Consider the following 15,559-nt stretch of genomic DNA (forward strand, 5'->3'; position numbering starts at 1 on the left):
ATCACAAACTAATTTAATACCTCAATTATAAAAAGCAATATGTACTTTCAGTTGAAATCTTCATTATATTAACAAACACAGGTATATCATAATGTTTGTATTTTTCACTTTTACTGCAGTTTTAATTATTTTAACCAAAGCAAGAGTTTATGATAAATTAAATATTTCCCTACTTAACACTAATTAATAACAGAAAAATTTCTATTTCAAAATAGTTAATAGCAAGCACACGCAAATATCAGATCTGCATAGAAAGCTATCAGGTAAGTTTCATTAATTTTGCACATCTAAATTTATGAAATAATGATTTGTTCAAACATATTTTTATGTCTTTATTTGATATTTTTAATTTTCTAACTGCAAACATGTTAAAATCAATACATTTACATATGATATTAAGAGCCTAATAAAATAAGTATATCACTTTTTATTTGTAAATAATGAGCAGTTAATTGTGAAAACAGATGGACTTATAAATATTTCTTCTTGATTACTTAGATTTTATTTCATTCATTTACCTTTCCATTAACATTTTACAATATTTTACAAAAGAGATTGAACAAAGTTAATTCATAGAGCTAGAGTTTGTTCAACTTTCTATGTTGATAAGTGATAGACATGCCTAATCTTTAAAAGTATACCAATCTGTTATCTTTTATTCCTCATAACCAGCTGAACAGGGATTTAATGATCCACTTACCCACTATATCAAGCTAGCTTGAAAAACTAATCATGGAGACCCTAACCTTTCTTTGTTGTTATTGTTGTTTTTTAGCTGCTAAATCAGCTCAAGTTGAGCAGATCTCTAATCAAAGGAATTCTAGTTGTTACCATCCTATTTTCCTTCTTTTCCTCAGACATATTGTACTAGGCCTAAAATAGTAATGACTGATTTGAGGATGTTGTCACTATTATATCTCAGGTTATGCAACTATGAAGAGGCCTCTCTCATTCACACACATTTTTAAAATGTCTAGATCAAAAGTCATTTTATCAGTTTATCTTTCTTTCAGCTATAGTGTATTCATTTTATTTCTTTTATGTCACATTTTGGTAACAGATTTTCAACAAGCCAATATCTGTTTACTACAACTAAAAGAGCAAGAGTGATAAGGAATTGTCTGTGCAAATCAAATGGAACAAATATCACAACAGGCTTCATTAATAAGCACCTGTTTATCGGTTTTCTTGTTGATGTTTAGATCTTTCACAAATATAAATTGTTGAAATACATCACCTACTACATACACACACATATATATCATGAGCTTCTACATAGTTTCTATTTATCAAATTCCTCTCACAAGGCATTGGTGAATCCAGGATTACAGTAAGAGACTTGCCCAAGGTGCTGCATTGTGGGATGTAACTCAAGACCACATGATTCTGAAGTGAATTTCTTAACCACTCAGACTCTCTTGCCCCCTGCTAACAACAGAGGATCACATTATCCAATGTGTCATTCAAATGTGAAAACAGTAAGGTATCAGCTAAAGTAAATTTGGCTGCTATTTCTACCAAGATAAGTGGTTGCATAGAGGCTTCTTCCTTAGCTCACAGCCATAGCCATAAGTTGAGTTCATTTATTTGGCTGAATGGTGATTTACATTTTCAGATAAAGTACAATGACATAATTCCCCAGTTCACCAGTTTGCATCTTTTTTCAGTCCTTAAGTAGATATCCTTGTAGTATTGAATTTTCTATAATTATTTTATATTGTTTTGTTAATATCTTTATATATAAAAGTGAAGTTGTGTGTCTGTCTCCTACGATTTAGATTCCTAACTACTCCCGTATTTTGCAGTGCAGTTTAACCAAAAGCGGGTATCTTATAGTCATGATTCATATTGAGCCCTTCTGGGTATTAGCGCGCGTCTACGATGAGTCTACGATTTTAAAAAATAATTTACCATCATTTTTTCCATTTTAATGCATTTTTCGCTATTATATAAGGGAAGTAACTCTCTAAAAATGTCTACGATGAGTCAACGATTTTAAAAAAATTTACCATAATTTTTTTTCCAATTTTTTTGCTATTTTTTGGCTATAACTCTCTAAAAATGCTTATATAGTTATTTCCCTTACAAACCCGAGCAACGCCGGGCGATACTGCTAGTTAACAATAGAATGATGTTATATCAGGTATAGCTTTATGAGAGTTTGAAGGACACTGTAGTGGAACAGTTTGCTATTTATTATGAGGTGCAGATAAAGTGACTTCATCATAAAAGATGTAATCTATTGATGTAAACAAGCTTAGCATAACTTGAAAGACAATCCTAATCACTGGAGTAAACTATTTCTAACTACAAACTAAAATTTTTGTTGTCTGTGAAATATCTAATCCTTTCATCTCCGGAATACCCACATTATCATAATTTTGGCTTCTTCAGATTGAATTTAGAAATAAGCTTCCACTTCTAACTGTAACTGCTGAGAGTTCATTCTTTTGAATATTCGCTGACTCATACTTAGCAATTTATATGGAAGCAATATTCATATCTTACTCCACTTGGAATCACTCCTTTGAAGACTGCCACTTCATTAAAGGTGACATTAATAAACTGCTGACTGCTGCCAACAAACCTGGTGTAAAGAAGCATTTAGTGACTAATGACACATCTGCTAAAAGATATTCACAATTAGATGCATGTTCTATTCTGTCCGTTTGTGATATTTAAGCCAAATTCATGGAAATGATCATTTTGATATAGTCCAGCATAGTGTCAAGTACTCTGGCCTCCTAGAGTGTAAGATTTTACAGGGTTTTGTTGAGGCAAATAATGAATTGTTATAATTTATGTGATTGCTATTTGGAGTGAAAAATGGAAAACAACAAATCTTTAAGCAGAGTGATGAAGAGGTGATATGTGGAGAAATTATGAAAATCCATGAGGAAAATATGCAAGGAAAATATGTAGAGGCGCAATGGCCTAGTGGTTAGGGCAGCGGACTCGCGGTCGCAGGATCGCGGTTTCGATTCTCAGACCGGGCATTGTGTGTGTTTATTGAGCGAAAACACCTAAAAGCTCTACGAGGCTCCGGCAGGGGGTGGTGATCCCTGCTGTACTCTTTCACCACAATGGCGGTGCCCCAGCATGGCCACAGCTCAAGAGCTGAAACTGGAAAAACAAAAACAAACAAAGCTTTCCTCAAAAGTATTTGAGAGACAGGACTTTTACTTTACTCCCCACCCATAATATAAAATCAATATGACAGTAATCATTTGTAGGTTATGATTTTAGAGAAGACAAGATATTGCTTGACCCTGAGAGAATGTAACCTCTACTTGGGTTTTGTATCTAGAAACTTCAAGGAATTTGAGCCTTTTATTCTGCAGCATTCAAAATAAATAAAAAGTTTTACTGAACTTGCAATAAACTTCTATGAAGCTACACAATATCAATATTTTTCAATGTCAACTGAATGTCTTGAATCAGTTATGAAACTGAAAGAACTGAAAGACTGTTGCAATAGCTTTGTTATCTACTCCAACACCTGCTTCACTATTTACTCCTGAAACAGATATGCCTACCACACCAAAATGGACAGCCAATTTGCTTCTATTCATATTGATTGAATGACATTGAAAAGAAAATGATCCAAAGAGAGTTAAAATCCTGTACAATAATCAAATCAGTTGAAGATAATTTGCAACATTACCACTTACCACAAAAATTCAAATTTATTTCAGATCAACAAGCAATAGCTTTCTTATTTATTAACTAACCTAAATCTGTTATTAAAATGCTACACTGTGTCAGCAAAATCCAGAAATAGAGAATTTTGGTACGTAAGCTTTAAGCACAATTTCTGCAGTTGTTAATGCTAAGGAAATGATGTCAAAGGATGAAGTGGTAGATAAAACAAAGAAGCTTCACAAAGAGATGGGACTGAGATAAACAAATGGCTTATATGAAAAAATTAAGTCATAATAGCCAATTAAGATCATACGTAGATTGTGTTATAAATGTATTGGGTCATCTCATAGATAATGGGTTTTTTTTATACTTCTTTTATTTTCAGTGAACAGGTCAAGGTCTCAAAGCGACGAAAATATTTCGACAAATTAAATTTAAATGTTGAAGTGAATCTAATGGTTTTGTCTGTTTCTTAAATGGCTTATAAACACCTTCCACGCTGCAATGATAAACAAAGTTCTTTATTAATCTAAAATATACTCTCCTTCATTTTCTACAATGCTCTTCCATCTATCTGGTAGACTTGCAAGGCCCCTCTTCCAAAATTCACTTGTCTGTGATGAAAAATACCTCTCCAGTACTATTCTGACCTCATCTACAGTCATATTTTTTTCCTTTCAAATGATTTTGAAGACTACGGAACAAATGATAATCAGATGGGGTAATTCCCAGGGAATATGGTGGGTGGGGCATCGTTTCCCATTCAAACTGCTTCAGCCTTTGGAATGTCATCCTCGTTGTATGTGGCCAAGCATTATCCTGATGGAAGAACACCTTTTGTCTTGAAACCAAAAATAGTTGTTTTTCTTCTTGCTCTGATTTAAGCCACTCAAGCTGTTTGCAGTAGATCTCCTTTGCTATGGTTTGGTTTGGGTTTGGAAGTGGACTAAACCTTTCATATCTCACCAAACAGATGATAATACCTTACGTAGGTGGAGACCTTCCTTAGCCTGAGGTGCCTGTGTTTCTTCTTTCCCTATCCAATGTCTTCGGCACTTGACATTTTTTATAGAGAACCCATTTCTTGTCACAAGTCATTATTCGGTCCAAAAAAAGCTTATTCATGAGATGTAACAGCAAAGAAGAGAGCACACTTGCATTCATTGCATGTAAATAGACTCAGAAAGTTTGGGAAGAACCCATTGACTCAATTTGCTGACTTTTCCGATGGCACGCAGGCGTCAATGAATGGTTGAATGACCAAATCCAAGCTTCTCTGCTAGTTCCTCAACATTTACGATGGGATTTTGTTCCATCAGATTTAGCAGGATGTCCATATCAAGCTCTACAGATCTTCCAGGATGAGGCACATCTTCTAGGCTGTAGTTTCTGGCTCAGAATTTCTAGAACTACCTTTGAACTGGCTTATGCTTATTGTCCTATCCTCATATACTGCATTAATATTTCTCACACTTTCAATTGCGTTATTGTATTTATTAAATTCATAAAGCAAAATATGCAGAATATGCTCCTTTGTCACTTACATTATAGCTTTGAAAAAATAACTGTTAAGATCAAACTGCACTCTTCAAAACTTGCACTAAGAATAAGCACAGGGTTAAATTACTACCTGATGTTATAGCAAGTTAATGCAGATAGTTTATCCCATCCCCCTCCAACTTTTAGTTCATGCAATTAAAACACATTATTTATGGGATGACCCAATGCAAAGCTAAAACTTCACCTCATCAAAATTACAATTAGTCAACCTATATACAACCAACAAAATTTGACAATAACTTTGACTTGATATTGTAGGATGAATGAGTAACTCTTACATTTTGACAACACTTGATGAGTTTATTCATTACTCTTTCATATTTGTCTAAAGAGAATCAAATTCTTGAGCTGTTATTCAGTATCTCTCCACATTATTCATTTAGCCCAGTGCTCTAAGTTTTGTTCATAGTAACCATGGCATGCAATCTGAAAACACTGGAATTTTCAAGTAGATGAAATATTCATAAGACTAGAATAACTCCTTATCATTCATCATCAAATGGACAACATGAATGTTATTATGGAGTTATATAGAAAACTATTCAGTTACATCCAATGCAAACAAACGAGCTGATAAAACTGAATGACTCCCACTGGCTTTAATGAAAATCAGATCTTTGCCTTCTAGAGTTTTAAATGCTTTACAACATAATATTTAACTTTATACACAGCTCAACACTAAAAAGGTCAAATGATTTTATCCTTAATTCACTGGCATAGGTTAAACTCCTTCCTAATTGCATTTCTCCTTAAAAATCAGTAAACAAGTTTGACTAAAAATGATCCATTGATGGAAAACATGCAATTACGATACATCCTAAAGATAAACAATGGCTACTAACTTTTCATTATATTTTATGTTGTACTTTGTAATTTTACTCACAAATCATTAACTTTAGACATTTCTAAATGTTCTTTCTTTTTTATGAGATGGTGAATGTAGTAGTGAGCATTGTAGGATTATTTTATCTTGATATGTCAAGTACTAACAGTACAATGGTATGAATTCACATGTAGTTTTGCAAAAGTTTGGTGAACATGTGAACTGACCTGTAGTAGAACAGCTCATTATTTATCATAAAATGCAAATGAAGCAACATTATTTAACAACTTGTGTATTGTGAAATAGGCCATTGATTGAAGATTGACATTTAGAAATTGCAGGTTATATGTAAGAAGAAGGTTCCAGGTATGCATCTCTTCTGGAGATGTTAGTCATTTTTATTCTGATATTGTCTTATGGTTGATTCATTGTAGGATCATCAGTTTTATTCTTACCACAATAGCAATTTAACCAAATTGTTTACAGTAGATATTGTCACCAGTTAAATAGCTAGTGTATTTGAAAAGTAGTAAAGAGACTACTATATCTCAGTTGGCATAGCTTCAAATAGAGACAGTTACTTCCTAACTTGCTGATTTTAATCTTATGATAATGCTACGGGGGATATCAATAAAGGAGAAATGTCAATGATAACATTTGACAAGTATTCACATCAAATCATACAATGGAAATTTGTTGGTATGAAGAGCATATATTAAGGTAGTCAAAATGTGAAGTGATGTTCTTTCTGCTTCATGACATTGGTAATAACTAACCAACTCTAGAGAGGGACTCTTGAAGTCAAAACTACCATAATAAACACATTGTACTGAACACGAGGGAATGCAACTCTCAAAACAAGCCTTTTAAAACCAAATTCAGCTGCAGATCATATGATTTCATAATTAGTGCACAAAATGCACTTTTTAATCTTCAGTGCAAGCATAATCAAGGTGTTTATTATGGCAGTTTTGACTTTAGGAGTCCCTCCTAGTGCGAGGCATTTATGTATAGAAATGCCTTTAATATATATATAGTAAAAGCAATTAAGATTCAAGTGAGTTCTGTTGAATTCACATGAATGCGGTACTTAACTTAGATGCACCAGAAATCTATATGGTATTAACCATAAGATAATGCGGGGTGATTATAAACAAGAAAAAAGCAACAAAAATGGATCAATATTTCGGTACAATTGTTTCGTACGAAGACCAGCTTTATTAAGGCTGCAAATATTGCAGTAAATATAAGTGACCCGTACTCATCAGCCGAAAAAACATCTGAGTTCTCCAAACATCTAAGGGGGTGAGGTTACACTCCTGAAACATCAGGGATTGTTCTATAAAAATCAGATTTAGATAACAAACGTAAATCCATCCATATTGAAGTAAGTTTGATTTCTGGAGATATGAGGAGAGATTTCATACTCACAGACTATGCATTTATCCATAATTAGTCCATAATAAAGTGTGTTTCCTGATGTATGATGATATACTGGTTACATTTCTGAAAATTTCTCAAAACTGGTATGTTAGAATTTTGTTTGTTGAAGGAAAGTTAGTGGAGCATAGAGACAATCACTCACATAGGGTATAATGGGGTAACTGAGAGGGGAAGGGGATGTGAATATCCAACTACGCAGAATAGTTTAGTCTGTGAGTATGAAATCTCTCCTCATATCTCCAGAAATCAAATTTACTTCAATATGGATGGATTTACAATTTCATTTTCTGGGAAACTAAAAGGTTTTTTAAAATACTTTTTTAAAACCTGTTATATGACTGTGCAACATTAAAGAACTTTGGAAGTCCGTTTGTTATCTAAATCTGATTTTTATAGAACAATCCCTGATGTTTCAGGAGTGTAACCTCACCCCCTTAGATGTTTGGAGAACTCAGATGTTTTTTCGGCTGATGAGTACAGGTTACTTATATTTACTGAAATATTTGCAGCCTTCATAAAGCTGGTCTTCGTACGAAACAATTGTACCGAAATATTGATCCATTTTTGTTGCTTTTTTCTTGTATGTATATATATATATATAATATATATATATATATATATATATATATATATATATAAATAAAACTGAAATGCGTTTTTACCGCTTGGATCGCTTTCAAGGCCACTACATCCCATCCAATTCACTCCAAAATTTACAGGGACCATGTAAAATGAGGTGACGATGCCCATGGGCTACCTTAGAAATCCCTATCTTAAAAGGTGTCGTTGCTAGGGGCCAAAAACCCACTTTGACAAGTCCACTTCCGTTCTTTTACGTATATGTCTTCCTCACTCACTCACGCTATTTCCTCCATTCCCCTCTAACTCCCCTTCAGTTTCCCTTTATAAGTTCGTCAATCAGCGTTCTTTTATGTATCTGTCTGCATTCATAGAGAGAATTATCAACAACACACAAGCATGAGAACAAATATTATGAATCAGATATTTCTTGCGTTCATTTATGTGTGTGTGTGTGTGTGTGTGTGTGTTCTATATATAAATATGTATATATAATGTATATATACAAAGTGTATATATCTGTATTTATGTATATTAAACTTTTTAATACTTTTTGATAGTTATATATATTTTTAAACAAATTATAAATATAATTTAATAATTTTTATTTTAAATTTAAATAATTTAAATTTTTCAATTTTATATATTATATATTTTCTATATTATATTTTTATTTTCATGTTTTTGTTTTTGGTTTTTCACTGTTTGATTTGCCTATTAGTGGTTTTATCTCTAATTAAATTTATACATATATATATAATTTGTATACATTTGTATATATAATGCGTGCACACACACACACACACACACACACACATATATATATATATAATGTGTGCATTATGTGGTCGGTCGGTTCAGCTGAAAATATTCACACCTATGTTAAAAGTGCTGGCAAGTTTGCACGACAACTATTTTTTTCCTCAAATGAAAGGCGTCACCTCTAGGACAAAATTACTCATCTTATAAAATGTGGCCCCAGTAGACCCGAATGAAATCGAGTTATATTAACCAAAATGTGAAAAGGGGTCTAAATGGGGCTGGAAGGGGATTAAAATTTAAAGGAGCGAGTGTTTAGGAATTCTCTGTTACATCACGCTAAAAAATTTGCACCAGCCTTTTAATCGTCAATGTGTTACCATCCATGATGAAGAAGTTTTGAATGCTTGTCATGGTGAGTCTACTGTCATGAGAAAGAATCACTTCAAAACTTGGTGTTTACGAATTTTCTTTTACATCAAGTTCAAAATTTTACGCCAGCCGTTAAACTGTCAATACGTTGCTGTCCATCGATAAGAAATGCCAGCCATGGTGACTCTACTATCCTCAGATTCTATCCCTTCAAACTTTGGTTTCCAATATTTTATTATTTTTATTCAGCTCGCAAGTTCGTCTGTCCCATTTAAATGTTAGCGTTTTGCTGTCAGCCTTGAAGCAGACCTTTCCGTTGCCATTGCCTGATATTTATGATTGATCTTTCTAAATATTTTATTTCTCAACTTACTCAAGATCTTTTGTTGTTTATAAATGAGAGAGAGATAGATAAAGATAGAGAGTAAGAGAAAGCGAGGGAGAGCCCAAGAGAAAAGAAAAGTAAGAGAGTGGGAAAGTGAGAGAGAAAGGAGAGAGAAACAAAGAGGGAGAATCATCATCATCATCATCGTTTAACGTCCGTTTTCCATGCTAGCATGGATTGGACAGTTTGACCGGGGTCTGGGAAGCCAGGAGGCTGCACCAGGCTCCAGTCTGATCTGGCAGTGTTTCTACAGGTGGATGCCCTTCCTAATGCCAACCACTCTGTGAGCGTAGTGGGTGCTTTTTTGTGCCGCCGGCACAGGTGCCAGGAGGGCTGGCAGCAGCCACGCTCGGTTGGTGCTTTTTACGTGCCACCGGCACAGAAGCCAGTCAAGGCAGCGCTGCAATCAGCCACGTTCAGATGGTGCTTTTTACATGCTGAAAGGAAGCAACAGAAAGTAACAACCACACTCTTACCCGCGCGTAGAGTAAGAGTGTATACTTCAGCTAGTATATATATATACATATATATTATTCTTTTATTCCTTTATACGATTCAGCCCTGAGGCTGTGGCCATGCTGAAGCACAGCCAGTGGAATATTATTATTGTTGTTGTTGCTGTTGTTCTTGTTAAGATTAGTGGTGGGGAAGTGTCATGACTTTCTCTAGGCGCCGCCGAGAATGAACTGACTTTCTGTTCGGGAACTATCATGGATAATTTCCGGATGTCCTTGGTCTGGCAGTGCTACTGGGGGTGGTGGGTGCTACCAGTTTGGGACAAGCTCTACAGGCACAGACGTGCTGTCAGATGGACCTGTCCAAGGTGCACGCAGTGTGACAAAACTATTCTGCACACCCTCATTCAGTGTCAAGGCATTTCTGATTTGTGGGGTTATGTTGACTAATCCATCAGTTGGCCAAGTCTGTAGTAATAATTGCACTGCTGCCTTCTTTCAATCAGGCAGGTAAGGCAGTTTTCCCTTGCCTGGTGGCTGTGGCGAAAAAAGTTGTTTGGTGTACAAGACTGAAAGGCATGAGGACAGATCCATTCCTCTCATTGACTTTTTCAAGTGTTACTTGAAAAGGAAATTGAGAGTGGAGAGGGAAGTGCTGTCCTCAAGTGTGTTTATTGAAAGGTGGGTGAAAGTTATGAAAATGGCAAGAGTGGATGGTACCTCTCTAAGTGTAGACATGTGAGTCAGAGAGAAAGAATTGGAGAGGGCACTTGCTCCTAGGGTTTCAGGGAAATCTTTGACAGTGTAGCTCTTCGATTATCCCTAGAGGCGTTCATGTATCAGGAGGGCCACATCTCTATCATCTCCCCCATTTTTTTTTTTACCTTTGTAAGCTATGCATATGTCTCTTTTTCAAATGTATACCATACTCTCTTTTACTCTTTTACTTGTTTCAGTCATTTGACTGCGGCCATGCTGGAGCACCACCTTTTAGTACTTATTCTATCGGTCTCTTTTTGCCGAACCGCTAAGTGACGGGGACCTAAACACACCAGCATCGGTTGTCAAGCAATGCTAGGGGGACAAACACAGACACACAAACACACACACATATACATATATATACATATATACGACAGGCTTCTTTCAGTTTCCGTCTACCAAATCCACTCACAAGGCATTGGTCGGCCCGGGGCTATAGCAGAAGACACTTGCCCAAGATGCCACGCAGTGGGACTGAACCCGCAACCGCGTGGTTGGTTAGTAAGCTACTTACCACACAGCCACTCCTGCGCCTATATACTATATACCATGTATACTTTTTTTTTTTATTATTTCACTATTATATGTAAACCCCCACACTTTATATCTGTCTGTATATCGTCCCCCTCATCCTTCGCCTTTGTGGTAAATAAATGAAATCATTATTATTATTATTATTATTACTATTATTATTATTATTATTATTATTATTATTATTATTATTATTATTATTATTATTACTACTACTACTACTCTTTTACTCTTTTACTTGTTTCAGTCATTTGACTGTGGCCATGCTGGAGCACCACCTTTAGTCAAGCAAATCGACCTCAGGACTTATTTTTTGTAAGCCTAGTACTTATTCTATTGGCCTCTTTTGCCAAACCACTAAGTTACAGGGATGTAAACACACCAGCATCGGTTGTCAAGCGATGTTGGGGGGACAAACACAGACACACAAACACATATATATACATATATATATATATATATATATATATATACACAATGGGCTTCTTTCAGTTTCCGTCTACCAAATCCACTCACAAGGCTTTGGTGGGTCCCGAAGCTATAATAGAAGACACTTATCCAAGGTGCCACGCAGTGGGTCTGAACCCGGAACCATGTGGTTGGTAAGCAAGCTACTTACCATACAGCCACTCCTGTGCCTAACTACTTACCTCACAGCCATATATATATATATATAATAATAAATATTAGGGAATAAATCCAAATTTACAGGGAAAAATCAGATTTAGGATTGAATCCAATTTTATAGTAAAATATTATATTATATTAAATTAGAGACAAAACCATGCAAATCAAACAAAGAAAGACTTAAGCCAATACATAAAATAATTTATATAATTAAATTTAATTAAAATTAATTAAAAAAAATATATATATATATGTATGTATGTATGTATGTATGTATGTATACGGTTTGTAATCTACCAAATCTACTTACGAGGCTTTGATTGGGCTTAGATTGTAGTAGAAGACACTCACCCAAGGGGCCATGCAATGAGACTAAACATGAAACCACATTGTTGGGAAGCAAGCTTCTTTGCCACACTACCACACCTACACCTAATTATATTTGGTCACATTGCAGTTGAGAATCAAAAATATATTTTTGATAAATTTCTCTTTCTACAGATATGTCCTTCTATGAATATGTCTCTTGGCCAATATTTCAAAGTGTTGTTAGTGCAGTTTAGAATCTGTATGGAAAATCATTCCTATTTTTAGGTGGTAGTCTTTATCGGTCATCCAGTGCCTTTAGAAGAATCCACTCTTTTGTGTGCATTTATATCAAGTCTCTAATATAAGAATCTTTCTCCTATCATACAGTTCTATATTTGAGAGATGAGGAATTATGTGCATTATTTACATTATTTACATTATTTACATTCAACTGATATTTGTCCTCATCTTGTTTGTGTTAGCAACAAACAAGATGAAGACAAATATCTGTTGAATGTAAATAGTGTAAATAATGTAAATAATGCTTTTCCCTATCAGTTTTGAAAATCCTGAAAAGTGTCATTGACACTGGCTTCCATTTTCTAGGTCATTAAAACACTAATGTAATGCATTTAGTTACACCACCCTGTTGCAGTATTATATCAACTACCTGTATCACTGTTATCAATATTATATCACCTACCTGTATCACTGTTATCTCATGACATAAGCATGTGTGGGTTGGTGATGGATATAGTCAATTGTACTATCTCCAATATTTGACTGGTACTTTGTTTAACCAAATTCGAAGCATTAAAATGTAAACAGTGGGATTTGAACTGAAAATATAAAGAGATATAACTCAATACTAGAAACCAATTTTTTATACTCTAATGGTTCTACCAATCTAACACAGTTATCACTGTAAAGTGTAAAACTCTACTGCCACAGCCATCTCCACTGCTTTATAATATTTTTTAACAATAGGTAATTTTATTAATATAAAATTAGAATTTGGGATTTTATCTTGTATCAAATTATTTTTTCTAACTTTTACTTTTCAAATTTCAAATGGTTTTTATTGAATTCCATTAAAGTTTATAACATTTTAAACTTTTATTTATTGTTATTTATATCTTAACCAATAAAATGTGATGAAATTCAATAAATTTGAAATGCACTTGAAAACATTAACAGAAGGAATTCCTTAGCAACATCAATTATTAAACATCTTAACCTCCTCCCACATTCTTTTTTTTTTTCTTAAAATATCATTCAAAATGATAAAGAGTTTTCTCATATATATATATTTGGTTTTGTTTTTACAATTAATAATTATAAAAACTACTATTCCTAAAAACATCCTTGTAAAAATCTTCAGTCTCATTCTCCCCCCCCCCCTCTCTCTTTCTTTCATATGTTTTTACTTTCATTGTTATTTTTTACAGTATCTAATTCCTGAAGACATTTAATGAATTCTATTTCTTATTTGTTTCCAATCAACATTTTACTCCTTGCTTTTTTTTCTATTTTCCTCTTCTTTAATGCCTAGAACAGAATGTTAAATTTCTATTTCAACCCTTGTTATTAAAAGTAGTTTCTAAATTTTCTGTTAGTTTCCCCTGCTTCCACAAGGACTCTGATTGAATAAATCATAAAAAGGATTATACTGTAATGTGATTGACTTTTTTTAAAAAAAGAAAATGGCTACACATTAGGTTTCATTTCTCCGAGGAAAGAACTCATGAGATTAAATTATGTCATGTCAGATTCTGTAGAAATGAAAAACAAAAGCTAAAAACTTTTTTTTAAAATTAAAAACACAAACAAACCCCTTAAAGTAAACAGCTCTCTGTAAATAAGAGGCATTCTGATAACTTTCATCTGAAGAGTAAGTGCTTCATGTCACATGGGTTTTCATCATACTATCAATTAAAAAGCATTCAACCTCATGGTAATTGTCCTTTGAAATTGCAGATGGCCTTTTTTTAGTTGTAAACATTACCAGAAACTAGTCAGGGAGAATGATGTGGTATCAAAAAGATTCTTTCTGTGTTCAGTTTGAACATAATAAAATATATTTTTCTGAGAATATCACAGTTCTTAATAATTCTGCATTTGAAATTCAATTTTCCTTTTTATGATTGAAGAAAGAATGGAAACTATGAACATATCTATTGTTATTTTAACACTTTCAGATTATTTTTGTGTCTTTTAAATTCATTAGTTTAAGTAGGTAAAGAAGCTCTAGGAGAAAGGACAAAGAAGAGGTTGATGCAAGAGAGATTGAATCAACTGAATATATATATATATATACTAGCAGAGATACCCAGCGTTGCGCGTGTTACATTCAATTGAAGAATTAGACTTTTCTGTAATGAACTGGAATATCTATAAGGGGCGTTCAATAAGTAATGCCCCTGACCCACTTCCCATAGAAGTAGAGCAACGAAACTTGGCACAGTTATTAGTCTTTTTCTACATAGGAACCACCCAGAGTTACGCATTTCTCCCATCGTTTGATGCAGCTCTGGAGACCGTTTTTGCAGAATACTCCAGTTTGGTCCTCCAACCACGACGTGACTTCAGAAATCAAGGCTACATCATCTGGGAAACGCTTTCCTTTCAAAAAAAACTTCATGGCTGGGAAGAGGTGAAAATCAGAGGGTGCAAGGTCAGGAGAGTAGGGGGGATGGGGGAGGAGTTCATAGCCGCACGTCTGTGCTTCTGATCTGGCGACACGCCAGAGCGTTGTCCTGCAGGAGGAGGATGCCTTTGCTGATCTTGCCCCGCCTCTTGATTTTGATAGCTTCTCTTAATTTCCTCAAAAGTGAAGCATAATAGGCTCCTGTAATTGTGGTACCCTTTGCCAGGAAATCTGTCATCACTACTCCATCCTGGTCCCAGAAGACTGTGAGCATGAGGGCTGCACCCTTACCTTCTTTGGAGGCGGTGAGTCACGGTGCTTCCCCTGCATTGACTGGGCTTTGGTCTCTGAATCATAGTGATGGACCCAGGTTTCATCCTGTGTAATCAGTCTTTTGAAAAATTTTGACTCATCTTCTTGGCACATCTCCAAATTCATCCTCGAGCACTCGACACGTTCTTGCTTCTGGAAAGGTGTGAGCAACCTGGGAATCCATCTGGCAGACACCTTTTGCATATGCAAATGGTCATGAATGATAGTTTCCACAGACCCGGTACTAATCTTGACCTCATGGGCTATTTGGCGAATAGTTATGCGTCGATCTTCCAAAATGGCAGCCTCAACTTGACGGACAGATGCCTCATCAATGGCAGAAGGGGGCGACC

The 15,559-nt window shown here is 34.8% G+C and overlaps 1 protein-coding gene across 2 annotated transcripts in view; it reads left to right on the forward strand.

Annotated features, from left to right (window-relative positions):
• Nucleotides 1–15,559, forward strand: part of LOC118767118 (shootin-1-like) — a 288,093-nt gene that overhangs the window by 74,515 nt on the left and 198,019 nt on the right. For both annotated transcript variants that reach the window (XM_036511177.1, XM_036511179.1), the window contains exon 3: nt 216–263. In XM_036511177.1, the coding sequence (XP_036367070.1) occupies nt 216–263 (48 nt within the window). The remainder of the gene's footprint in view (nt 1–215; nt 264–15,559) is intronic.

The sequence above is a fragment of the Octopus sinensis genome, linkage group LG19 (assembly GCF_006345805.1).
Source record: "Octopus sinensis linkage group LG19, ASM634580v1, whole genome shotgun sequence".
Taxonomy (NCBI): Eukaryota; Metazoa; Mollusca; class Cephalopoda; order Octopoda; family Octopodidae; genus Octopus; species Octopus sinensis.